General features: G+C 38.7%; 1 protein-coding gene across 1 annotated transcript in view; it reads left to right on the top strand.

The window, feature by feature from the left end:
* Positions 1–26,227, top strand: part of LOC136864159 (dynein axonemal intermediate chain 7) — a 658,911-nt gene that overhangs the window by 550,490 nt on the left and 82,194 nt on the right. Inside the window, exons 14-15 of the mRNA XM_068226132.1 lie at positions 7,204–7,422; positions 12,847–12,948. Of these exons, the coding sequence (XP_068082233.1) occupies positions 7,204–7,422; positions 12,847–12,948 (321 nt within the window). The remainder of the gene's footprint in view (positions 1–7,203; positions 7,423–12,846; positions 12,949–26,227) is intronic.

The following is a 26,227-nucleotide window of genomic DNA, read 5'->3' as shown; positions in this document are numbered from 1 at the left end:
AACAATCTCCTGGATGGTCCATCATAGGACGACTACAAATTTTTCGTGATGTCTTTATACAGAGCTACTGGAGGCAAATTGGCGGAAAATTAACACATTGCAACATTAATTATTATTGAAAAATGTGCACATGCCGTGCAGAATACCATTACATTACATTTACATTACATACACGTTACTTTTCTTTGCTATAAGCTACGATGGATTTCTGTCTATTCCTGCATTTTACAATATGGTATCTATCACAGAATTCCATGCACAACTCACACACACATTCGTCATTTGGTTCGTGAAATAATTTGTTGCAGCACACCTTGTGGTGGAAACCATGGATCGCCAATCTCGTCGTCACGTGTCGCATATCATGATTAGCTTCCATCCAGGTCCTGTCTTGCATAGCAGATGTTGCATAGAAGTCCTCTGGTATGTTGTTTTTCTTCTCATGCAGATCTTGTATAAGCTGTTTGAAGCTGGTACTAGCTTGAAGTATGAGCTCGCATCTCAGATCCTCTATTAAGAAAGTCTCCCTGGTAAGCTCATACACTAGCCTCGATCTTGCATTCTGCGGGACTCCTAAAATTCTCTTCAGGTATCTAGCCTTTACTCGCTCCAATTCTTCCAGCTGTTTGTACGTGAGGTATTCTGCCACTAATTCTCGGCCATACGTCAGAACAGGTAGTATCTTTAACCTAAACAAGTCCATAGCTGTGCTGATCGATAGTTGTGTGATGTTCCTGATTTCATTCATAGCCCTAATGGCCGCCAAAGCTCTAGATCGTATATGTAAACTGAAACTCTTTCCCGTTGTTTGAATTGTGATACCTAGATATTTAAAATTATTAGCCCTCTTGAGTAGTTTGCCATTGCATTTGATGTTCTCTGCTTCAGTGAGTCTTCCTCCTTTCCTAAATACTACCAATTCCGTCTTCTCTTCGTTTATCTGGATGTCGTTTCTCTCTGCCCATTCACATAGTGTGTTTAGCGATACTTGCAGTTTATCTATATCTGTTGCTGCGATGGCCATGTCATCAGCGTATGCGTATGTGCTTGTTCCTGCCATTCCTTTGGTGACATCGTTCGTGAGAATATTAAACAGGATAGGGCTGAGTGGATCGCCTTGGAGGACACCGTTCATCTGCGACAGCCAGTCAGATATGCCTATTCCATCATCTATCTGTATGTAGTTTTCTGCCAGTATATTCGATATCAGGGTCGTTGTGCTCGTTCTTCCAATTAGTTCCTCCAGTTTATCTATTAATACCTTTCTGTTGACCGTATCGAAGGCTTTTGAGTAATCAACAAAAACCACATAAAGTTTTCCTTTTGGTCTTTCTATCGTCTGTTTTATTTGTTCCAACAGGTTTTCTACTGCCAGAGTCGTGGACCTTCCCTTTCTAAAACCAAACTGTTCCTCTGGTAGAAGGGGTTCTAGCTTCTCTGCCAGCCTTTTGGCGAGGATTCCTGTTAGGAGTTTCAGTAATGTAGATTCTAACGCTATTCCTCTATACGCGTTTGGGTTCTCTGTGTCTCCTTTTCCCTTGTATAATAGCTTGATTGTTGACTTTCTTCATTCGTCTGGTATACTTCCTAATTCTAAACATTTATTTAGAAGGGAGGTCCATATCGGTAAGTATTCTTGTGCTGTCTGCTTTAAGTGTTCACTTCTTATTCCATCTACTCCTGGTACTCTCTTATTCCTCATTTTCTGTATCGCTTTCGCAATTTCATCCGTGGTGAAGATCTCATCAGCTTGTGGAGTCATAGGTGTCTTAATCATGGGTCTTGTTTCTTTTGAGCAAATTACTATTCTTATATGATCTATCCATGTTTCCATAGGTATGTTGGGCTGTATTTTCTGCCCTTTTGGCCTCATAGCTCGGTAGGGGTCTTCTTCTGCCTCCTCTACCATTTTCTTATGTTCTTTTTCCAGGTGTTGCTTTTTCTTCTTTTTTATTAGGTCCATGTATTTCTTTCGTTCTCGTTGGTATTTTCGGTAGTTGCGCTTGCCATTTGTCCTCTAGTTTTATGTAGTGTTTTCAGTGTCAGTTTTCTTTGTTCATAACATTCTCTGTCCAACCATGGCCTCGCCTTCCTATTTGAATCTTGTGTGGTGGCCCCAATTATTATAGTTGATTTTTTCCATGTCCAGGGTCTTGCCAAATGTTATATTTCGTCTTCCTTCTAATTTGCTACTTCTACCGTTTTCTATATTTAATTGTACTGGAATGTGTTTACGGATGACTGCTGCTTCTTTTTTCACTGTGGTGGCAAGGTGTTTTGATCTAAAGCCCTTTGTGATTATTAGGTCTATTGTGCTAGCTCCGTTATGCCCTATGTATGTCCAGTCCTCCTGTCTGTTGTGTATTGTAAAGCCTTCATTTGTTAGATATTCCATTACTTCTTTGCAACATTAAGGATAAAAGAAATTTTAAAACCAGAAAACCTCCAAACAAAGGGTGGCCTCGTGTAACACAGAGGCATAAATGAAATAGCCCAAACTAAGATCCGAGGTGATTTCCTGGCAGGATAAGAACATTTACATTTCGCGAAATTTAAGAAGAAAGGCCGAAACACACGAAAGTTAAATTTAGAAAAAAAATCTCATATTACAAAATTGTAAGATAATTAAACGTGCTTACCTTAGGGTAGGTTGGCCCCGTAGGCCCGGACCGCGCGCACCGCGCGTCCGACCCCTTCGAAGATCGAAAGCGAAAGACGACAAGAAAACGGTAGCACGCGCGTACCTCACATCATACCGGAAATCGTTCGATATCAAACCGCCAATCGGAAAACACCTTCATGTTAAACCAATTACAACACTTCTAATTACAACCAATTACAAAAACCCTAACCTTATATGGGCAACAAGCAAACGACAAGCCATGAAGAAATTGCTGACGCAACAGTTGATCCATCAATTTCTTACACGTGTCGGTATAGGGAGTTCATTTTTAAACTGGACCCAATATTTTAAAACATAAAACCAGCAAGACAAAATTATACAATCTTCAAGTTTTCTAGTTATCACTGGGTTAATTGAAATACACAAAACATAATAACACATTTTTCTTCATATGTCCAAACAGTTTGTTTCTAAATGATTTTCTTTCAAAATAATTTTCGAATAGTCTTTACCTAGAAAGAAAAACAATTTCTCGAAATACACAAAACATTTTCACCGAGAAAACAAAATAAAATTACAATTTCTTAAAATTACAATTTCTTGTTGTATAGAAAAACACTCTTGAGATCGCCGTCCAATAGTTCGATTCATCCAGAATAAAAACTTACACGTTTTCTTGCAGCTCAGGTACCATGTCACCCACTACGGGTTACACTATTTAAAGAAAGGGAGACCGAAATTAATTAATATCCGCATCATTAAGACAGATAAATGGAGTCTTTTAAAGTTATTTTACAGGATTTCTTTGTTTGCGAACTATTGCGCAATATTGTCCTTTGTGTAGCTGGAACTCGCGGCAGAAGCCAAGCCTACCTACACTCGGGAGGGGTTATAAATGGGGATTCCCCATGACATCACTCGAGAGAAGACATCCCTTCCTCAAGACTCAGAGAATGAGGGGAAACCAACTTTTTCGAAACGAAATATAGAAGCTATCTTTAATTCGGACTAGCCAACTTAATTATCTACGATCTAAAAATTAATGAAATTCGGATTCTAGAAACGTCTCCCGATTTAAAAGAGATTAATGCCAGTGGGGCATTTATTTAGAGTCTCTAATGTCCTATTGCTCGCTAATCTTTGAAGGGAGAAAGAATACAGCCTCAATTTTGCGTGGAAAACTACCGAGGGCCATCTGGTTATCATCACCACACATGCTCGAGACGGGAGTTCACACTAGTATGGAGGGGAAGCAGGGCAAACATTAATTAATTAAAGGAGATCCAACGAAGGATAATTGAATGGATATGTCTCAATCACATCAAGCAAATATTGGTCACCTGATAGTCGTACTATTACACCTCTAATGGGCCGTGGATAGGTCGTATGCAGATTAGGGGTGGGAGAAATGGTCTCTTTGTAAAAAAAAAGCACTTCCGATGGTGAAGCGCGTGATTCGGGACTCGTGGCTTACCGAGGGCGGAGCTATGCGAAGTTAAGCTCCTATCGATCCTTTGTTTGAGTGAATTTAAATTTAATTTACCAGTGAAATAGTGTACTGTGCGTAAATATTCCACAGATTGGATAGACGTGACACCCGAGACTAAATTTTAAGATCAGGGACGTGTCGCGAACACTCAATACAATTCATAATAATATTATTATTACTACTACTACGGCGGTACTATGTCGAGTAGTAACAAAGGTACGCGGAACACGGTTCTGAACCGCGGATTGCGGAGTAAGATTCGATATCGTGGCCGGACGTTCACACTGAACGCAACGAAACATATTTTGGAATAAATAGTGACGTATTGTGTACCTCAGGAGTACTGGCAGCGGTTTCGTCAACCTAGAACCATGAACTCCCAGCCTGAAGGAAGAATGGTGCCACCAGTAACTGCCTTGGTCCCAATGTATCAGCACTAAACCAGCAATGGACTTCCCAAGCCGACAACGGGTCATCAAGTGATGGAGATGAGTATTAACCATATTTAATATGACATGAGCAGATGGGGCGGGAAACAGTTATCATAACCTGACGCTATAATGTTAGAGATTGTAACTTCAGTTAATGTAGATGTGCTATCATGATGCACGTAGCTTCTATTTACGTTATGTAATTAATAACAGGTCTGGGCGATTAATTGTAAATAAAGGTATAATACGATAAGTTTGCATGCAGTAGTAGATTGACTTACTCATTTTATTTGGGGGAACTTGTAATTATTGTTGCGTCAGGAGACCAATTTTTAGTAATTCAGAGTAATTCAAGTTAGCTTGTAGTTAGTCCAGCGTTGATAATGCATGGCTGGTAAGTAGTGTAATTAGATTACGTGAGCACCCAGAACTACGAGATATGACTACGGAACTGACACCACAGGCCTCCGCTGAAATGTTTAGATAGGGATTGATACAATTTAAATTGGCAGGTTTATCACAATTTAAGTGCAACTTGAGGATGAGGTAATTATCGTGTGGGTAATTAAATGTGAATATTTAATTGAGTAATTACCGTGTGAAAATTTAAGTGGGTTGATCACTGTGAATATTTAATTAGAAGTTATTTACAGTATGAATTTTTGATTGAGCTGATTAGCGTGTGAATATTTAATTCATTATTGTATTACCGTGTGACGATTTAATTAGAAATTAATTATCTGTAATCACAAATTTATTAGGGATCAATTACATCGTCATTACGAGGAAGTTCGGTATGATCACACAGTATGATCTAATTACCAGGTAAGTCATGTAGGAAGATAGTGTAATGATAAATCCAGCAATAATAATAATAAATTGTAATGAAGGTAATCATACAAGTATTGGTATCATAGAAACCGGTGTCGCGTTGTGAAGTCATGATAGTGTAAAAGGGCCGATGACCTTCGATGTTAGGCCCCTTAAAATAACAAGCATCAAGCAACAAGATAGTGTAAATGAATATATGTGTTGAATTGAGGTGAAGTATTGAGAGCCGATGCTTAATGAGCAACAGAGCTCAGTTTATTGTGAACGAACCTCGAGATGAGGTGTTTTGTTAAAAAAGGCGTGTTATGCCTGTGTAGGCCGAGGCCATCAACCGCCCACGGCAGGGGGTTGGGGCGTTTGACCTAGTAAAGGGAAGTGTTTTTTTGTGTGTGTGTCCGCTCATATAAGAGGGGAGCCTTGAGTTAAAGGAAACAAGGCCTGTAGGAATCGGCTAATAATGGAAATATTCAACACGCCAGAATGAAGTATTCGCTATTAAATGACACGGCGATTGGTACCAATATTTGTTAGTTTACTGTCATTATTCATTTGAGTATAATGTAGCTAGGGTTTCCGTGTCCTACTTCCATCCAAAGGGGTGTCAGTTCAGTTCCCTGCGTCGGCATTGGTACTCCAAAATGTCAAAATGGAGGATGGGTGTCTCACGTGTTTACTGTATATAATCTGTGTTTCTCTAAGTTGTCTATGTATCATGATGTGACAATAATGAGTGTGTGCGGTGGTTCTGAGCATCGGGGTGGCGAATTGTATCCTAGTGAGGGTCGGTTCAAACCCGGGCGTTTGTTCCGCATTTATGTGAGTTCTTCCTGGTATTTCGTTGGGGAATAATTGTGTGTTTTTAGTATAGGGATTGCTCAGACTTGTTTCATGCATGTTAATCTTATTAGTTAATAATATCATATAGCTTCAGTGTTTGTGGTAAATGTTTTCCGTTCGTATCAGGTCATGGCGAATCGCTCTGCGATAAACAATACTCGGATCCATCACACACGACTAAAAGTCGATAACAAACCACAACAATTGATAATAATCCATGTAATTCATTTGTAGATATAAATGCGTCATTACCATCATCATCAAGGCTAATAAACCGCTTGTATTAATTTAAACTTTAACCCGAATGTGTTCTCATTGTAATTAGGTATGACCCGTTTCTCTTACCCTGTATGCCTTTAAGGTAACTCTACATAAGCGCCTATTTCATTTTATTTCAACCCGTTAACGCCCTGTAGATATCATGCCGGAGCCTTTCTGGGTAGGGGCGGGTGCAATATATATAGGAACACGTAATAGGGAACACAGTGACAGGGCAGAATTATAAAGGGAAGCAACAGAGAAAGAGAAAGCATAAACATCAAAACATAAAAGGTCAAGAACAATCTCTGCACATTGCTGTCTTCAAATGGATAGGCTTTCACCTCATCATCTTTTCTCCTCATCTATCTCAATTCTTCTTCATCCATTTCATTTCAGCCTTGACAAACTCATTTGGACTTCCTAGCTTCAACACTTGCTGGGAGGCCATATATACATAGGAAAATGGGAGAGGCACAAAGATGGATATGAATATAGGTGGTAAGAGATTCAGTTAAAATTAATATTAATTGTGTTACATACACATGCACTAAAACGATGACAACAGAATTTAACATAATGCTACAGCATTTCCAATTACATAGGTACATTATTAGATACAATGACAAAGTTGATAACTAAGAATATTTTTACTCCCAGATACATTTAATACTGTTATGAAATTTACAATCATAAAACAGAAGTTCCCAATAGAAATATATTATTGCTTGCAGAAAATGCGACTGGGTGGTGTAGACCTATTTCCAGAATCTGATACACTTTGCTATGTAGAGGGTGCTAATCCAAAGCACCAGTCTGCGGAAAACCATCTATACCACTGCATGGCCATGTTTTGTCTTTCACATAATTTCACTTGGAGCCGGTGGAACTTGCAGGCAGGTCGGCGTAATATGGTGCTACGCATGAGAGAATATTTGGATCGCAAACGTCTGGTAAGTAGAATTATTATTTCTCACAGTAAAATTATTGCAAATAAAGGATGAATTCAGGCAAAATGATTGTGACTAGAATAAAATATCACTAACGAAATCAATACTGAATATGAATAATGAAATTGGGCACCATCTGCAAAATACTTGCAGAGCTAAATAACTTGGGTGAGTATGAACAAACTCCTTCTACCAATGCGATGGTCATAGGGCTGATGAGGCTCCAAACTTGCTCCATTAGCTTACCTGCTACTACTTAACCTTAAAAACAAAGTATGTGTTGAATGCCAGGTTTTCACTCCATCAATAAGATGATTTACCATAAGTTTAACTATGTGAATTTATTCTGGAAACAAAACAAAAAGAACAAAACGATATTGACAATCACCATTGGATTATACCAACTCATCTTCCCACTTAAACAAATTTGTAAATCTAAAATTGACAAACTATTAATTTGTACAATACTGGTATACCCAGAATTTAGCTACCCGCAGTGTTCCTATACATATTTATACGCTTATAACATACCTCAAGGTAATACTGCGATAGGCACTGCCTGATACTTCTAGAATTCCACTTTATCTAGTAAGGAGAAGTGTGTCGACCATCCTTACACTTGGATGCACCTTACTTGCTAAAGTCATCCCTAATCTTAATTACTTAAAGTCTAGTGCCTTGAGTCCTCCCAGCTTCCAACAACTATTTCCAAAGGTTTGTCGGGCTCCTCATGTCGCTCCAGGACATTAATTGTGCATGAATTGCCTCCTTGGTTCACAGATGTATGTAGACCTACGTAGTTTTGAAGGCCAAGCTTCAGAGTGATGATTTTGTATGAATGTTATTGCTGTCCCTTTCCTAACCTTCTCACTATACAATGTGAATCTATCCAAACAACTTCACAATGTAAAATATAGTAACTACTCTGGGATTAATGATCAAAGAATGCCATGCCGAATAAATGAAAGAATGATCAAGCAATGAGAACTTAGCCTACTATTCATCATCATCATCATCACCATCTTCCTTTCAAGTATTGGGCCATGTGTCCCGTTACTGTCTTGCATTTTTTTTGAAAGACTTGAAAGCAATCAAATGTCCTTCCGATGGGTTGCTATCCTGAAGGAAGGAAGTAAGACCATTGGTGGAGCTGCCACCTCTCAGCTAATGGACTAGCTGAAATTACAGCATGTCCTCCGTAATTGATGTAACGGTTATACCGCCGTGACTCGGTCAACAGAGCCTCGTCTGTGTGAACAGGTTTGTTCAGCTCCGGAAGGTGAGGCTGGCGTTTGGGCAAGAAATGTTATGTCAGCATCAGCATCATCATCATCCTTCCAAGTATTGGGCCATGTGGCCAGTTATGGTCTTGTATTTTCTTTCCATCATTTCATTGGACATCCTATAGATCTCTGTCCTCTTGGTTGATAGCATAGGATCTCCTTCGGTAACCTTCCAGATTCCATCCTTTGAACGTGACGTTTCCAGTTTTCTTGGTAATCATAGATGTAATTGATTACTGGTTTCACATCGATTACTCTAAGCACATCTTCATTCCTTTTACGATCCCATTTTGTATAGCCTGCTGTTCTGCACATGCACACCATTTCACGTGCTGTGATTCTGGAAATGTCTTGAGTTCCTATTGTCCATGTCTCACTGCCGTAGAAAAGGGTTGGTCTGGCTAATGTGTTATAAAGACGTAAGCGAGTGTGTTTTTGGACAAGAGATGGCTTCATGATGTGATTTATGATTCCTGTTGTTCTGGTAAATTTGGTTATTTTTGCAGAGATATCAATTTCCACTTGGTAAGATAAATTGTATCCCAGATAATTGAATTCATTGACTCTTTCCAAAATTTTATTATCTAAACAGATTTTACTGGGGATAGGGTCCTTCCCCTTAACACTAGGATTACCAAACATTCTTTCTACCTACTTTTACCAAAGCGGTCACTTTGACCGATAGTGGCACGTATTCCTTTCTTGAGGATATTGGTGCCAGGAAAAGGTTCGAATTGAGTATAAAAACATCATAGATCATAATTTAATTTTTATCATGCATGACTTGTAAACACTATTATGGGTAAATAAATAAATAAATAAATAAATAAATAAATAAATAAATAAATAAATAAATAAATAAATAAAAATAAATAAATAAGTACACTAGTAAGGCAGAATGTTCTTCTTACACACTTTAGCTTACATTAGATACATATCTGCATAAATGTCACTTTCTGCTTTTCAACTTATTTGTTACACCGTACACACACTTTGCTCGGTCACCTTTGAAGTGAACTTAACCGCAGACCAGTTTTATACAGATTGTAGACCTTTCAATAGTCTTGTTCCCTTTGCAAACGTCTTCCCTGATTGATGAAAAACTCAGCAAGACGCAATAGTACGTGTTCACTTAGGGTCTAATAGGTGGGTCGCGTTTCATCTTTTCCAAGATACGGAAAACCGTTTACAACATACTTGGCTTCCACATCGACAGTCAACCAAAATTTCACACCAAACTTTTCTGGTTTATTGGCCATATACTGCATAAATGGGCAGCTTTCGATGGAAAGAGCTGTTCATCCACGGTAATGTTCTCACTCGGTCTGAAGCAAATAGTAAAATTAGGTATAAACTTGTCCAGCACAACAGATACAAGGGCCAATCTATCAATTTTCAGGTGAGCCCTGGTGGTATATTTTTCATCGAATCGAAGAAACCTCATGATATCCGGGAAACGGTGTCCTGCCATAGTTTGGGAGAAATTTCCAGGATCCCCCTTCCGTGACCACAGATCGAGAACGTCCGTCTCAGCTTCATAAGTTCCGCTGCCTATAAAATACCAATGGCAGCGTCCAATACTGCCAAACAAAGTGTCCGCTCAGGATTGTTCAGAACTTCGCGGGCTCCAACCTCAGTATATCATTCACTGGTGATTTTCTATCTCGTGATGTTCTCTAGTTTTATTCTGTTTTCCTTTCTGGGTTGTTATTTTTCCTCATCTTTTCTCTACAGTTGTTCTTGTTGTTTTTCTTCTCCTTCCTTTTGCTTTCCTTTTCTGTGGTCTCTACCTTATTCTTCTTATTCTGGGTTTATGCATTTTATTCTTCCTCATGAGTTCGTTGAATCATTTACAGAGGCACTTTATATTAATTTTCAAATCCAATATTTTGTTTTTCCCTTATCTGATGGTGTTGTATAAAATATAAATTATACTTCCTAACATATAATATTATAATTATTTCTGTAATAGGTAGAAAGTTGAAGTTTTTTCTTCTACTTTTTCTTTTCTTAATTCTTAGCCACTCATGTTACTGGCCCATGTCCGTGTTCTGTTGTGTTTTTCATCCCATTATTATTTGGGCTGTTTTTTATTGAGATAGTTAGGTCTTGCCTGGTGTTGCAAATTTGTAAGATTTTGATCACTTATTGAGTTGTTCTCCAATGATTTTAATGTGGAAATATGTCATTTTCCTTATAATGTTGGGTGTTAACCTTAAAAGAGAGTGTTACGGTGAATTATGACTAATTCTTTTATTTTGGAAGAATTACAACTTGGAAACAAATTTCAACTTTAAATAAGATCTGAACTGGATCTTTGATTTGAACTTTAATTGGATCCAATTAACTGAATATCTATCATGAAGCCTATTTTAATGAGTTTATTACTCTTCAGTTCAAGGTTACGTGAATTATTTTCGAAAGGAAGCTTCCTATTAATTATTTTATCATTTTAAAGGATAACAGGTTACCATTACATATTAATTGTTTCAAGCTCATGTTAGTCACTCTAGTCAATTATGATGGTAGTAGGCTACTGTTGCTTACTAATTATTCCAAATTCCAATGAATTATTTTAATAATTTATACACTACAACAACAATAAGATTACTTACTAATGCTTTAAATGTTTCTACATTCATGGATATGATTTTACTATTTACATTTTAATTGAAAATATATTCTGTTCACTCGTAATTTTAAATTATCTTCCATTCATTAAAGATATTTACTGTATTTTCATGTTGCGAGGTCTCGCCCTCTCATTTGAAATACTTCTTCTTAATGTTAACATATCAAGTGTTTGGTTTTCATCACGTATCCTGGCCTCTTTATTTTAATTTAATTTGATGGATATGCTTCACAATTATTATTTTACTCTAGTTACGGAGACCAAGGTAAAAACTTAATTTTCTGGAGGTGCTATTCTTGTTATTTGCGTTGTGGATTGGTTTTTACTCACTTGTATATGTTGTTCTGGGTATTCCTAGGGGACGTAAAATATTGTTACCTTGGTAGTAGTATAACTAACAATGGAGACGTAAGGAGGACATAAAATGTGGACTATCACAAGCAAGGAAGGCCTTTTTTTAAGAAAAGAAATGTGTTCACTTCGAACATTGATACAGGAATTAGAAAGATGATTTTGAAGACTTTTGTTTAGAGCGTGGCATTGTATGGAAGTAAAACATGGATGATAACTAAAGAAAGATTATAGAACCTTTTGAAATGTGGTGTTACAGAAGAATGCTGAACGTGAGATGGATAGATTGAAATACGAATGAAGAGATACTGAATCAAATTTGTGAGAGAAGATCGATTTGGCTAATTTAACAAGAAGAAGAGATAGAATGATAGGACACATCGTGATTGTTCAGTTGGTTTTTGAGGGAAGTGTAGGGATAAACTAAGGTATGAATATGACAAGCATATTAGAGCAGATGTTGGATGTAGTAGTTACGTAGAAATGAAAACGTTAGCACAGGATAGGCTGGCATGGAAGCTGCATCAAACCAGTCTATGTACTGATGACTTCTTCAACATCATCATCATCATCATAATTAAGGAAGAACTTTAAAATCATACAGTACAAGAGGATCTACTAAAATTAACTGTAAATCATCAAAGTCTACTAAGTATAGCACTAATTCTTTATGGCATTTCTCTGTAAAGTTTTTTAATAGCCTTCCTGAGCATATTCGAGAAGCCGCTAAATTACCTATCTTTAAAACCAAGCTTGTTAATTTTCTAAAAGTAAAAATGCCAAGCCTATAGAGTACTGATTTAGTATACTAAATCACTGCTGTTCATATTTGATTTCTATCACTATGATACCTTATTATTATTATTATTATTATTATTATTATTATTATTATTATTATTATTATTATTATTATTCATTGTACAGTATATTATATTTTTGTCCTAGAAGCTGATGTTCTCAAGTCTCTTTGTTGCCAAATGTAATTAATTGCACTGTACCATTCTGAGCCTTGGCTCAGGTGCCTCTTTTGAAATAAATAAATAAAAAAATCCGTTATAAAATATAACATGTATATACGAGTATATTGTAACATTGCTTAATTTAATTTGTAAAGTGCTATGACAGATGTCAGAATTTAAACAAATTTGTATTGATTTACAGCCCAGTCAGAACACAGTTCATGTAACACCATTCGAGGCAACTATTGTAGACTGCTCTGAGATGTCTCAATGTTTCAATCCAACCAGTCTTCATCAGATGAAGGTAATAACCATACCAACATTAGCGATATGGGATAGAGTACCAGATATTTTAAAATTGAAGTGGAAAATTAAAATATTTTCCCTTTACAATATTTTCCATGAGAAGACACATAAAGATGATTTAAACAGATAGTCAGAGGAAAGAGTAGAGGATAGGGAGAGGTAGGTGCAACAGGATCTTGAGAAGGACAGAAGGGAGGAGGAAGTAGGTTCTACAGGCATCAGAGAAGACCAGGGGAGGAGGGAATCTAATGAGGAGGGTGGAGTTGAGGCTCTGGTCACGAGCATCTCGGCACGTGGGGAAATTGTGTGATTAAAGGGAACAAGGGTAGAGTGCTATTTAGGTATTAGGTGAAGGCAGGTGTTCAGGAAAATAAGGGGGAACGAGGAGGGTAAGGAAAAGGCGGTAATTTTCCATTTTGGTGCTAACAATGTAAGGCAAGGATGAATTGGTAGGTACCGACATAGTTCGGGATGTACGGAATCTGGTTATGACAGCGTGAGAGAAGTTAAAGGGAGGGGAGATTGTTACCAATGGGATACTGTATAGAAAAATACTGACTGGTGATCAGGGATTTAAATGAGACTATGGAACGGGTGTGTGGAAAATTGGGACTGAGATTTGTAGGTCCTAATTGGTAGGTAGGAGATAGAGTTTCATACTCAGATGTCCTTCTATTGAATCACAATTGTATGTATAAGTTAGGGGATTTGTTTACGGGTTTTTAGGGAGGTACATTCGGGGAAACTGAGTGGATTAGCAAGCGGTGAATACAGTATGGGGAGATGGAAGTCAAGTAAGGATGATATTAAGTTGACAGTGTTAAGCTGTAGAAGTATTGTAAGGAAAGATATAGAATTAATTTAATAGAGGTATATTTCTGAGATATTGTAATAGAAGTTGAACCATAAAGTGATATTATGAACACATAAATGTTCTCATGGAAGTTGGAGGGTTTATCTCAGAGAAAGGATAGCGATGGTTGGCGGGGGAAGGGGGGAGTATTCATACCTGTGAAAGAAGAATTTGTAAGCTACAATAAAATTAAGGATGGGAAACATAAAATACTACGTGTAAGGCTCTTTTCTACAGATAATTGGCAACTTTATGTTTTTGGGGTGTAAAGACATGGAAAGAGTGGTGCTGACGGGGGATTATTTGATAAGATAATCATATATGTGGTGAATGATACAGAAAGGAAGGTTATTGTAGCGCGTGATATCAGTTTACTAAATGTTAACTGGAAAGGTAATGGGAATGACAGAAAGCATAAAGCATGACCAACAAATGGTAAATAAGTTAATCTGGGAATGACAGATGAATCAGAAAGTGATGGGACAAACAAGAGGGAAAAATATTCTAGGTGTGCTGTTGATAAAACCAGATGAGAGAAACAGATGGTATAAGAGAACATAAAACTGTTTTTGGCGTAGTTAAAAATGAATGCAATAGAAACGAAGTTTGTAAAATTATTAGGTAATAACGAGGGCCTAGATTTAAAAGATGCATATGCGCATATGCAAATGCATGTTTTGAACGTTAGAACATAAGTAGTTATATTTTCTCTTATGTGTGATCGATTATTTAGAATTTCTGAAAAATTAAACATCTTTTTGCTAGTGGCTTTACGTCGCACCGACACAAAGAGGTCTTATGGCGACGATGGGATAGGAAAGGCCTAGGAGTGGGAAGGAAGCGGCCGTGGCCTTAATTAAGGTACATCCCCAGCATTTGCCTGGTGTGAAAATTGGAAAACCACGGAAAATCATTTTCAGGGCTTCCGACATTGGGATTCGAACCCACTATCTCCCGGATACAATATCACAACCGCGCGCTCCTAACCATGAAATATCTAATGAACTCTATATGTTGTACATCCCTTGGCAACACGAGAAGTCTTCCCTGATCAAGGAAAGTGCTTTCAGTGTCGGAATAAAAGCAGCTGGACGGCTAATGATCCTTTCACAACAACTATTCCCTTCTTTCTGACATTCCTGCTTATAGCCTCCCAAGGTTTTCTTAAACACGTGCGTTGATCTCTTAACTTGCTCTTCGTCAATTTTTAAATGCCTAAAGATAAGAGCTCTAGCTCGTTTATAATTAAACAGTGGTTATTAGGGATAGTGAATATACAAGCGATGGTGATGTAGTGTAGCCTGCTGTCAAGTGTGCGACAAGAGTGTAAAAAAAGTTAAAAAATTCAAATTGAATAGCATTCGAAAACAACTTTACATTTCAGATCAAAAGAATGGAGTGAGAACACGCAGCGGCTACTTTTAACCGACGTGAAAACACGGTGAGTGCATATTCCGCTGATATTTTTAAAGCTTTCGTATGCAGCAACATTCCGCGGAATAAATGGAATACTCGACATCTACGCTCGTTTTCTGAAAAGTATTGTGCTAATCGAAAGATACCAGATGAATTGGGTGGTGTTATGCATCACTTGACCAAGTGCCAAAATTGATTTAAAAAAAATATTATTCCAGCATCTGGTAGCTAAAAGTGTAAACTTCACTTAGGTTATTGTTTGGACTTTTATTCTCAATATGATTTTACGAGAAATGAATTTTGACCAAACGCCAACCTCTCAATGATTAAATTAAAGTTTTGAATCACGGGAATAACCAAAATTTCTGAGTCTGGATTGCGCATCAAATGACCATACGAAAATCGTGCCGTCTCTTGGTTATGTGATACTAAATGTGGATTCCTGCGTAGCAGATTTCCGTTCCTTCCTTGTTACACAGCTTTCGAGTTTGCACTGTTTCTCTGCAACGTGGCATCATTGTAGTTAACCTCCCCTTTCTTTATTTACCGAAATCCCTCATTGTGAAAATAAGTGTTTTAAGCCTAAGAATATAGCAATAGACCGTTATCATCATATATCTTGGTCTGAGCAAATTCTTTTGTTAGCGAAGAATCAGATGCTTAAGGTGAGGAGAGCCATCGCCCTCTGGTATACCTCTCAGCCTTCCCACTTCGCTCGGCTTGCGTGCTTCTTTGCGAACATCACGTAGGGACTACTTTGGCCGCTGTGGCGCTAGAAGCGTGGACGAGACCCGCGCCGAAGGCACGTTAGGAACAACAAGAAAGAAGGAGTAAACGATGTGTCGAGTGTCGTTTCTTTATGTAGTTTACTGAGATTGTGTTATGATATTAGTGGAAGCACATTTAATCATAAGAAGGTATGTAATGGTAGTAATTTATTAAAAGCAGTAATTACAAGGCAGGCTTAAATCTCGCGCACCGTTCGAGTTTCTCATACCCTTTTAATCTAATTTCTTACTTCACTGAAGGCTATCGTAACATATTTGCTTTAATTAGTTATTGCTTACGATCTTGCCATATGCTACATTAACTTGGCTTATTAATGTCCTATAGCAGATTTCTATCAATAGCAATGGTGTATTGCTGCGTGCCTTGCTGCACAAGCCGGAGTAGTAAAGTGAAAGGAGTATCATATCACGAATTTCCCAACCGAACTGACCTCAGAGAACAATGGCTTAAAGCTATATCAAGAGCAGAATTCAGGCCCAATTTAAATTCTACATCTTCTGTGGTATGTAGCCTTCATTTTCGTGAGTCTGACTATCGACCTGGATTGAAAATTAAAAAACTGCAGGATGCTGCTGTTCACTCTGTTTTCCCTTCTTATCCTTCTTACAAAGTAGGGTTGGACACTATGTCCCTGTTTCGGCACACTGTGCCGGTGCACAGTTATGTTCCGCTGTTCCAGAACACCGAGTGTCAATTGTTCCGAAACATTCTCAAGCGAGACGGAGACACTGACTCTCTGTCCCGTCAGAAGCGCCATTATGAACTGCCCTTCGCCTACTAGCTGAACTGTGCAGTGGACGCACGGGACACGGGATTGTAACTGCGCAGTAGAGAGAACTTCGAGAGGCAACATTACATGCTCCGCGCCAGCGGGATTGTGCCTGTACGGAACGTGCTGTGTAGTGTGTGCCTGTGTGTAGTTATGGCCATGTCCAGCATAAAGCTGCACGGAACGTGAACGAACAGTCGGAACACTGAAATTCGCACCCAATAATCACGTTTAAAGGCTGCTTTTAGATTAAGATTTTTCCGGCCAATATGAAGTTTTATCATAACACGGTTACAATAGCAGTGCAGGTGCTTAAAAGTAACTAATTCAAGAATATTTTCACCAGTTGAATGTATTGGCCTGTATTGTCAGTAATTAGGGCCAGGATAAAACTTCACGGCACGTGAGAAAGCAGTTGGAACTTTGAATGAAATACTCACCCAAAAATCATGTCTAAATTTTCTTTTTAGGAGAAGAATGTTTTCATTCATTCTGAAACAGACCTGTCACGATTACACTGGCAGTACAGGTGTTTATAAATGTCACAATGTTATTTTCACCTATTAAAAGTGTACTCGCACAGTTGAAGGAACATTCGTCAGTGCTCTATTCACGTACACATTGTACAAGCGGAATACGAAAATAAAAACTGTGGGATGTTTAAGTTTGAAATGTCTTGTCATTGTGCCGGTTGAAGGCCCCTTTGCAGACAAAATAGAACATCAATTGTATTTCACTCTGTCCGGTTTTCCTCTAGTAAAAAAGTCCTGAACAGGACTCCATGCGACATTATGCAAAGTTTACCGTCTTTCGTACGGTTTAATTACTTTCGTGCTGTTATACTCTTTGCACTTCGAATTCCTTTCCTCTCAACTTCCATTTACCTTCTTTAATATCTCGAAAATTTCCCTCAACACTTTCTCGGAGATTGACGTTAAAATTAATTTGGACTTTAAGTAAACTTTTAAGCCCAAGAAAAATATAGGTCATTGCTTTGGAATTAAAAATATAACTGGATGAATACATTGTTGTACTTTCGTGCTGTTATGCTCTCTGCACTTCGAATTCCTTCCCTCTCAACTTCCATTTACTTTCTTTAATATCTCGAAAATTTCCCTCAACACTTTCTCGGGGATTGACGTTAAAACTTAATTTGGACCTTAAGGAAACATTTACGCCCAAGAAAAATATAGGTCATCGCTTTGGAATTAAAAAATCAACTGGATGAAAACATTGTACTTTCGTGCTGTTATGCTCTCTGCACTTCGAATTCCTTCCCTCTCAACTTCCATTTACTTTCTTTAATATCTCGAAAATTTCCCGCAACACTTTCTCTGGGATTGACGTTAAAAATTAATTTGGACTTTAAGGAAACTTTTAAGCCCAATAAAAATATGGGTCATCGCTTTGGAATTAAAAATATAACTGGATGAAAACATTGTTGTACTTTCGTGCTGTTATGCTCTCTGCACTTCGAATTCCTTCCCTCTCAACTTTCATTTACTTTCTTTAATATCTCGAAAATTTCCCTCAACACTTTCACGGGGATTGACGTTAAAAATTAATTTGGACTTTAAGGAAACTTTTAAGCCCGTGAAAAATATAGGTCATCACTTTAGAATTAAAGATATAACTGGATGAAAAAATGTTTACACTCTAGCACAGGGCGGCACACAGCCGGTATCGACAATCGGACACAGCCAAGGCCAACTAATCTATCTTCGGTACAGGTACATTCCAGCTGACGCGGAGCATGTTATGTTGCCTCTCGGAGTTCCCTCTACGGCGCATTTACAGTCCTGTGTCCCGTCTCTATACCGAAACACTCCGCCTCAAGCTCCTAATGCTGCGGAACAACTGAATGTTCCGGTCTGACCAACCCTATTACAAAGTCCAACAGATCAAAGAAGAACGTAGACCTATTATAAAACATTCAGTCATTGCCAAAGGTAAGAAACGGAAATATGAATCAACTGAGCAAAGCTGTGACGAAAGTAATACTTCAGGTGTTTCCCTGCACGAGTGTCCCGCAAATTATGACTTTCATCCTTCCGTTGATGTCCAGTGCGACATTTTAGACGAGAAGCTTCTCAAAATAGAAACAAATAAATTGTGACTAAAACTGTGAAGAGCGCGGGCTAAACTTTCACGTCTTGAAAACAAACTGAATAAAACTAATCAGGAGTTGGAGATTTATAACAATAATTATCATAAAGCCTTGTCACGAATAATTAAAACAGCCGAGCATGATCCCTCAAATGCCAAGTCGTCATTCCTTCTTGAGCAAATAGGAATTTTGAGAAATGCTCTCCGAGTTGTACAGAATCCACGGTAAAACATAGTATAGTTTGGGAATGCATATCGCCCAAAGGTTATAGGTATGCTAGAAAATATATACTAAATTTGCCTTCTAAGAGCACATTGTCCAGGTATTTGGGTGATACTTCATGCGACACAGGAGTTACGAACCTTGTGAAAGGGAGATTAACCTTAGAATCTGAACGTTTGAATGAGGCTGAAAGAGTATGTTCCTTGATAGTGGATGAAATGGCAATAAAACAACAATTGCAATATGACAGAAAGCTAGATACTTTCTTTGGTCATAAAACCACATCTGTTCCAGATAATACAAGATCCGAAATTAAGAACGTCAAGAATGTGAGGAAATATCAAATTCTTGCCAATAATTTGCTTTGTTTTATGATAGCGGGGTTATGCACTAAGTACAGACTTCCAGCCGCGTACTTCTTTACCAAACGAATCTCAGGCAAGGAAATGTATAATTTGACACTGTCTGTTATCAGAGAGATTGAGGCTTGTGGATTTCTTGTAATACGTCTAGTTTCCGATAATCATAAGACCAATGTTAATATGATGAGACGACTTTCCAATAGCAAGATTTTGAAGCCACAAATTACTCACCCAAATGACCCAAACCGACCCTTATTTCTTGCATTTGACCAATGTCACATTTTAAAGAACGTAAGAAACACATTTTTAGAGAAGACCCTGTTTGACGGAGAAGACACAATAAGTGGCTCTCACGTGAAGAATTGATATGAATTGCAAGCGAGTCAAGTGGTAAAACCTGTTCGCTTTCTGACTCGAAAATATGTAAGCCCAAACAACATAGAAGAAATTAATGTGAATCGAGCGAAGGACATATTTTCTACACCAGTAATAACAGCTCTGGAATATTTCCAAAAACATTCTGGACATCCAAAAGCCCACTTGTTCCAAGACTGCACAGCGACTATATACTTCATGAAAATGATTCAGAAATGGTTCAATATCCATGATGTTAGCAGTCACAACAACGCTACGTTTTGCCCTGCCAAAGTCCATTTTTTCAACACAGATGATGACAGGCTTCACTGGCTGGAGAGTGAGTTTTTGGTATATTTTGAGGATGTGAAGGAAGCATGCCATGAGCAAGGAGCGAGTTTTCTCAACAATGAAACTTATGAGGCTATTCGGCTAACTACGTGTTCTACAGTTCTCTGTATCCGATACTCATTGTCGTCTGGCTTTCATTTTGTGCTAACTAGAGTATTTAACAGCGATTCCCTAGAAATGTTCTTTAGCATTTTGAGGAGAACTTCAGGCAACAATGACTTGCTGGATTCAAGGGCTGTACTACTTGCCCTCAACAAAATTTTGAAGATAGGAATTCATTTGAAACGGCCAAATCAACATACTCGTGAGATGAATGTTATTAGCTGTGTCAAGTCATCTCAATCAGTCCCATCGGAAGTGATCCCTAACATTCCAGGAACATTGACAGAAATCCTGCAAAATCTTCACAAGCCGCATTGTACGTATACTCACTTTTACAAAAAATATTTACTGTTGGTTATTAAATAACAGTATTCTAAGTAATAACCATACTGTTATTATGCTGTAAACTTAATACCCGTATTTCTTTTACAGGTCTGGAGGTAGTGTCTATTAAACTTGCATCGCTTGCTTTCCTCAGTTGTTTCGTTGTGATAGAAATAAGAAAATAAGTAACTTGTGAATCATGCCGTAGCCTAATTCAACAAAAAAAATGTAGTTCTCCACTAATGGACATAATTTTTAAGCAAGATCGGTGTAATGTCTTCTTCTATCCATCAGAACGGTTGGTGTGGATTATGAACATTGTTAATGATTTCGGGTGTGAAGCTGCAAAATTTGTTAATACAGGAGCTTGTACGACTTTAACTACCGTAGTTCTGCCTGTTTTGAAGAGTTCTGAGGTTTTAAGTGCGGCTCAAATGACAGTTCTAAACATGCTGTGAAATTAGGTCAGGCAATCTGCAAAACTCTTATCCCGAGTATCTTAAAAAACATTGGAGATGAAGTGACTGAACGTTTTTGAGAGGGTGAAATACTTAAACAGTAAGCCGATCAACAGGAAAATCGTCAGAATGTAGGCCTAACAGCTGTGGGGAACTGCGTGCCGCTCGTTCTGACTGAACACGCTTGCAGTGCTCCGGTGGAGAAAGTGAGTATTTCTTGATGTTCGCATGTATTCTTAAAGTGGGGAGGCTGATGTATAATAGTGGGCGATGGTAGAACTCAATAATCTTCTGTTAATTCACAAATCAGTCCTTATATGTATTGTTTAATGACTTTAAAATGCATTCCTATCTTAGGAAACCGAAGATATTTCAGAGGATCCCATCACACCTGCAATCGCTACGCCAGTTTCAATAAACTTAGATCACTGGCACTCAACGAACAGCTTCATAACGCTGATTTCACTGGAAGATGACCGAAATTCTTTTGTTAAATTATGCGAATTTGTGGTAAGTTGATGCGGCTTGTTACCGTTACACTTATTATATATCAAAATACATCACGACACAATATGCTGTTAAATACACTGCTGAATAAGAAATTTAAACTGTGTATGCACGTTTGCTAGCTTTCCCTAAAATATTAAGTGATTGTAATCAAAGAACCACTATTCTAGGAAAATAATACAACAGAGGAAACTGTTCCAATCGCTTTGGGAAAATATGATAAGAAACAGGTAAATGTAGGTGTAGACCCACAACATTGTCTCCAGCAGATGTTCGCCAACAACACTTGACTGCAGTAAATGCATTTCCTTTATTTTTATTTTTTGTTAGTGGCTTTACGTCGCACCGACACAGATGGGTCTTGTGGCGACGATGGGATACGAAAGGCCTAGGAGTTGGAAGGAAGCGGCCATGGCCTTAATTAAGGTACAGCCCCAGCATTTGCCTGGTATGAAAATGGGAAACCACGGAAAACCATCTATAGGGCTTCGATCCCGCTATCTGCTGGATGCAAGCTCACAGTCACACGCCCCTAACTGCACGGCCAACTCTCCCGGTTAAATGAATTTCACGTGTGTTAATTGCATTACTAAAGATACTTACAACTTAGTTTATCTATTTAAGTTTCTTTATGCAGATTTATAACCTTAAATATTATTATTAATAGTAATAATTTCCTGTTTTAGGAGAAATCGGGGACATAAACTAGTGATGAAAGTGAACTATGCTCTGGAAGACCAATGATAGGACAAGAAAGAAAATATCCCAGTCAAAATAGGGGGACAAGAAAAATGAAATGTATAAGGAATCAACCTTACATGACTAAGAGAGGAAAATTCAATCAATCAATCAATAAATCAATCAATCAATACTGATCTGCATTTAGGGCAGTCGCCCAGGTGGCAGATTCCCTATCTGTTGCTTTCGTAGCCTTTTCCGAAATGATTTCAAAGAAATTGGAAATTTATTGAACATATCCCTTGGTAAGTTATTCCAATCCCTAACTCCCCTTCCTATAAATGAATATTTTCCCCAGTTTGTCCTCCTAAATTCCAACTTTATCTTCATATTGTGATCTTTCCTACTTTTATAAACGCCATTCAAACATATTCGTCTACTAATGTCATTCCACGCCATCTCTCCGCTGACAGCTCGGAACATACCACTTAGTCGAGCAGCTCTTCTTCTTTCTCTCAATTCTTCCCAACCCAAACATTGCAACATTTATGTAACGCTACTCTTTTGTCGGAAATCACCCAGAACAAATCGAGCTGCTTTTCTTTGGATTTTTTCCAGTTCTTGAATCAGGTAATCCTGGTGAGGGTCCCATACACTGGAACCATACTCTAGTTGGGGTCTTACCAGAGACTTATATGCACTCTCCTTTACATCCTTACTACAACCCCTAAACACCCTCATAACCATGTGCAGAGATCTGTACCCTTTATTTACAATCTCATTTATGTGATTGAGGGATACTAAGGAGTTTCACGAATATGTATGCCTTTGCAAATGTCTCTCCAAGTTATGTGTTGAAAATGCTCGAAATAAATTTCAAAAATTCTATAATACAGATTCTCACGATGCTCAAACAGCACTCATTTGCGCCATGGTGAGTGAGCACAAGAAATGAGTGAAAATCAAAGAGAAAAACAGTGACCAGGAAGTACGTCACACGTGGAATTCAGATTATAGCCGAGGTTATTTGATCACCCCTCCATTCTCATTTTCGAAATGGAAATTCGTGTCACCTGGTAATTTATTTTCCCATTATTGTTCTTCAGTAATCTTCTTGGTGACTTTCTGTCACATTTTATTTATGAATTACTTCGTTTCTGTGCTTGGAACACTAGTTCCCATGTGGTGCTGCCACTAGTCGGTAGCGAGACAAATTTCTGTTTTGTTCTGGCCAATTACAGCTACCTCGTTCAGCTAAGCGGTCACAGTCAGAAAGAGATTGTCGGCCATTCTGTGTTCCGCCGTGATGAACGAAGGGTGTGGAGTTTGGTGGCGTCGTGCGCAGGCGTTCTCTACCACCAAGATGGACCCAGGATGAATCTAGTAAATTAGGGTGTTATCACCCTAGGACTGTGTCTGTCGTCGTGGTCTCTATAATCTTTTCTGTGGCCTCTACAGTTTATTTTTAAATCTTATAAACCCATGCTTGAGTGGTCAGTTTTGTATTGGGATGATTTTAAAGTTAAATGCTGTATTGGAATGACGTCAAGAACTGTAAGTAATTGTTCTGTATTTTGGCCTACCCTTTTCGTCATGGACTTCAAATTATCTTCTTGAACAAGACACCTGCTTCTCGTGGTGACCCTTCTGTTTTGCGTAACCTCTGGAAATTACGTCCTTATTCACCTCTTGTAATATTCCCTTCTTAAATTAAAATTTGGTTGGGCTTCTCCTTGTGTCTTTTGGAATTTAAGTTATTCTTACCAGTCACACATGTTATTGTTATTTTGTCAAACCGTTTCCCTATCTACGGTGTTCAGTTAATCACGTTATTTTTATTATCATCTTTATCATGGGATTTGAAATATTACGTAATATCTGAGAAAAAATGTTAGAGCGGTTTGACTACCGCCAGGGTTTCTGCAAGAAGGTTCATAAAATAATAATTGGATCCCATTTAATTATATTAATTTTCTGTTATTCTTTTCATCTTATTTTAATTAACCTTGTGATTATTTTGTGAAATGGGATCTGCTTCGATTGCATGTAAGTTTTCTTATTGTTGGATATTGTTCCAGGGTTCGTTGTTCTATTGTTTTGTTTTGGGGTTGCCATAGTGATGATGATGATGATTGTTTTGAACTAGCTGGCATGGCGAATTTTCTGTAAAAGATTTTGGTATTTGTGGGGCATCCTAAATTGATTCCTTTTTGCTAGGATATGTTTCAAAATTTTCTTTCAATACTTCGTGTTAATGTTTTCCATGTTGATTAGTGAGTAGTATAATTGGATGGTTCGGCGGCCTCCTCCTCCTCCGGCTCTCGGAAGAGGCCTCCTCCTCAGCCAGTGGCCTCCTCCTCCTCCTCAGCCAGTGGCCACCTCCTCCTCCTCCTCAGCCAGTGGCCTCCCAGTGGCCTCCTCCACCTCAGCCAGAGGCCTCTTCCAGTGCTGCCAACTTAACCTAACTAGCGCGAGATAAACAAAGCCACGTGCTTTTTGACAGACAACAACGCACCGCTAACCTCAGTACTGCCATCTTGACGGGCCTAAACCTCAGTAGTGCCAACTTAACCTCACAAGCGCGAGGTAAACAAAGCCACGTGCTTTTTGACAGCCACGTGCTTTTTGACAGATTTGTAAACAAAGCCACGTGCTTTTTGACAGCTGTTATCGACAACAACGCATCGCAAACCTCAGTACTACCATCTTGACGGGCCTAAACCCCAGTAGTACCAACTTAACCTAACTAGCGTGAGGTAAACAAAGCCACGTGTTTTTTGACAGCCACGTGCTTTTTGACAGACAACAACGCATCGCTAACCTCAGTACTGCCATCTTGACGGGCCTAAACCTCAGTAGTGCCAACTTAACCTCACTAGCATGAGGTAAACAAAGCCACGTGCTTTTTGACAGCCACGTGCTTTTTGACAGATTTGTAAACAAAGCCACGTGCTTTTTGACAGCTGTCATCGACAACAACGCATCGCTAACCTCAGTACTGCCATCTTGACGGGTCTAAACCTTAGTAGTACCAACTTAACCTAACTAGCATGAGGTAAACAAAGCCACGTGCTTTTTGACAGCTGTCATCCGCCATCTTTAAACCACAAAGCACTGTGCTGCCCTCTTTATCGCAGTAGCTGCAAAATTCGTCACCTGTCATCCGCAGTGCTGCCATCTTGACGGGTCTAAACCTTAGTGCTACCAACTTAACCTAACTAGCGTGAGGTAAACAAAGCCACGTGTTTTTTGACAGCTGTCATCCGCCATCTTTGAGCACAGTGCTGCCCTCTTTAGCTACTTACCTTTGAAATGTGGTGGCGGATAATTTGAAAAATGCTTTTTGACAGCAGCCATCTTTGTACACCGTGCTGCCCTCTTTAGCTAGATACCTGTGGTGGCAGACAATTTCACGTGACAGCAGCCATCTTTAATCAAGAGAGCACCGTGCTGCCCTCTATGTGGTGGCGGCAATTTGAAAAATTCTACATTCTCTTGTTTGGAAACAAACCCATGCGCTTTTTTTGACAGCTGTCATCCGCCATCTTTAATCCAGAGAGCACCGTGCTGCCCTCTTTAGCTACTTACCTTTGAAATGTGGTGGCGGCAAATTCTACGTGCTCTTGTTTGGAAACAAAGCCATGTGCTTTCTTGACAGCTGACATCCGCCATCTTTAATCTATAGAGCACAGTGCTGCCCTCTTTATCGTAGTAGATGTAAATTCGTCACAGCTGTCATCCGCAGTGCTGCCATCTTAACGGGCCTAAACCTTAGTGCTACCAACTTAACCTCACTAGCGTGAGATAAACAAATCTACGTGCTTTTTTTTGACAGCTGTCATCCACCATCTTTAATCTATAGAGCACAGTGCTGCCCTCTTTAGCTACTTACCTTTGAAATGTGGTGACGGATAATTTGGAAAATGCTTTTTGATAGCAGCTATCTTTGAGCACCGTGCTGCCCTCTTTAGCTAGATACCTGTGG

The sequence above is a fragment of the Anabrus simplex genome, chromosome 1 (assembly GCF_040414725.1).
Source record: "Anabrus simplex isolate iqAnaSimp1 chromosome 1, ASM4041472v1, whole genome shotgun sequence".
Lineage (NCBI taxonomy): Eukaryota > Metazoa > Arthropoda > Insecta > Orthoptera > Tettigoniidae > Anabrus > Anabrus simplex.
Note: the sequence above shows the minus strand (reverse complement) of the source record. Positions and strands in the feature narration are given on the sequence as shown.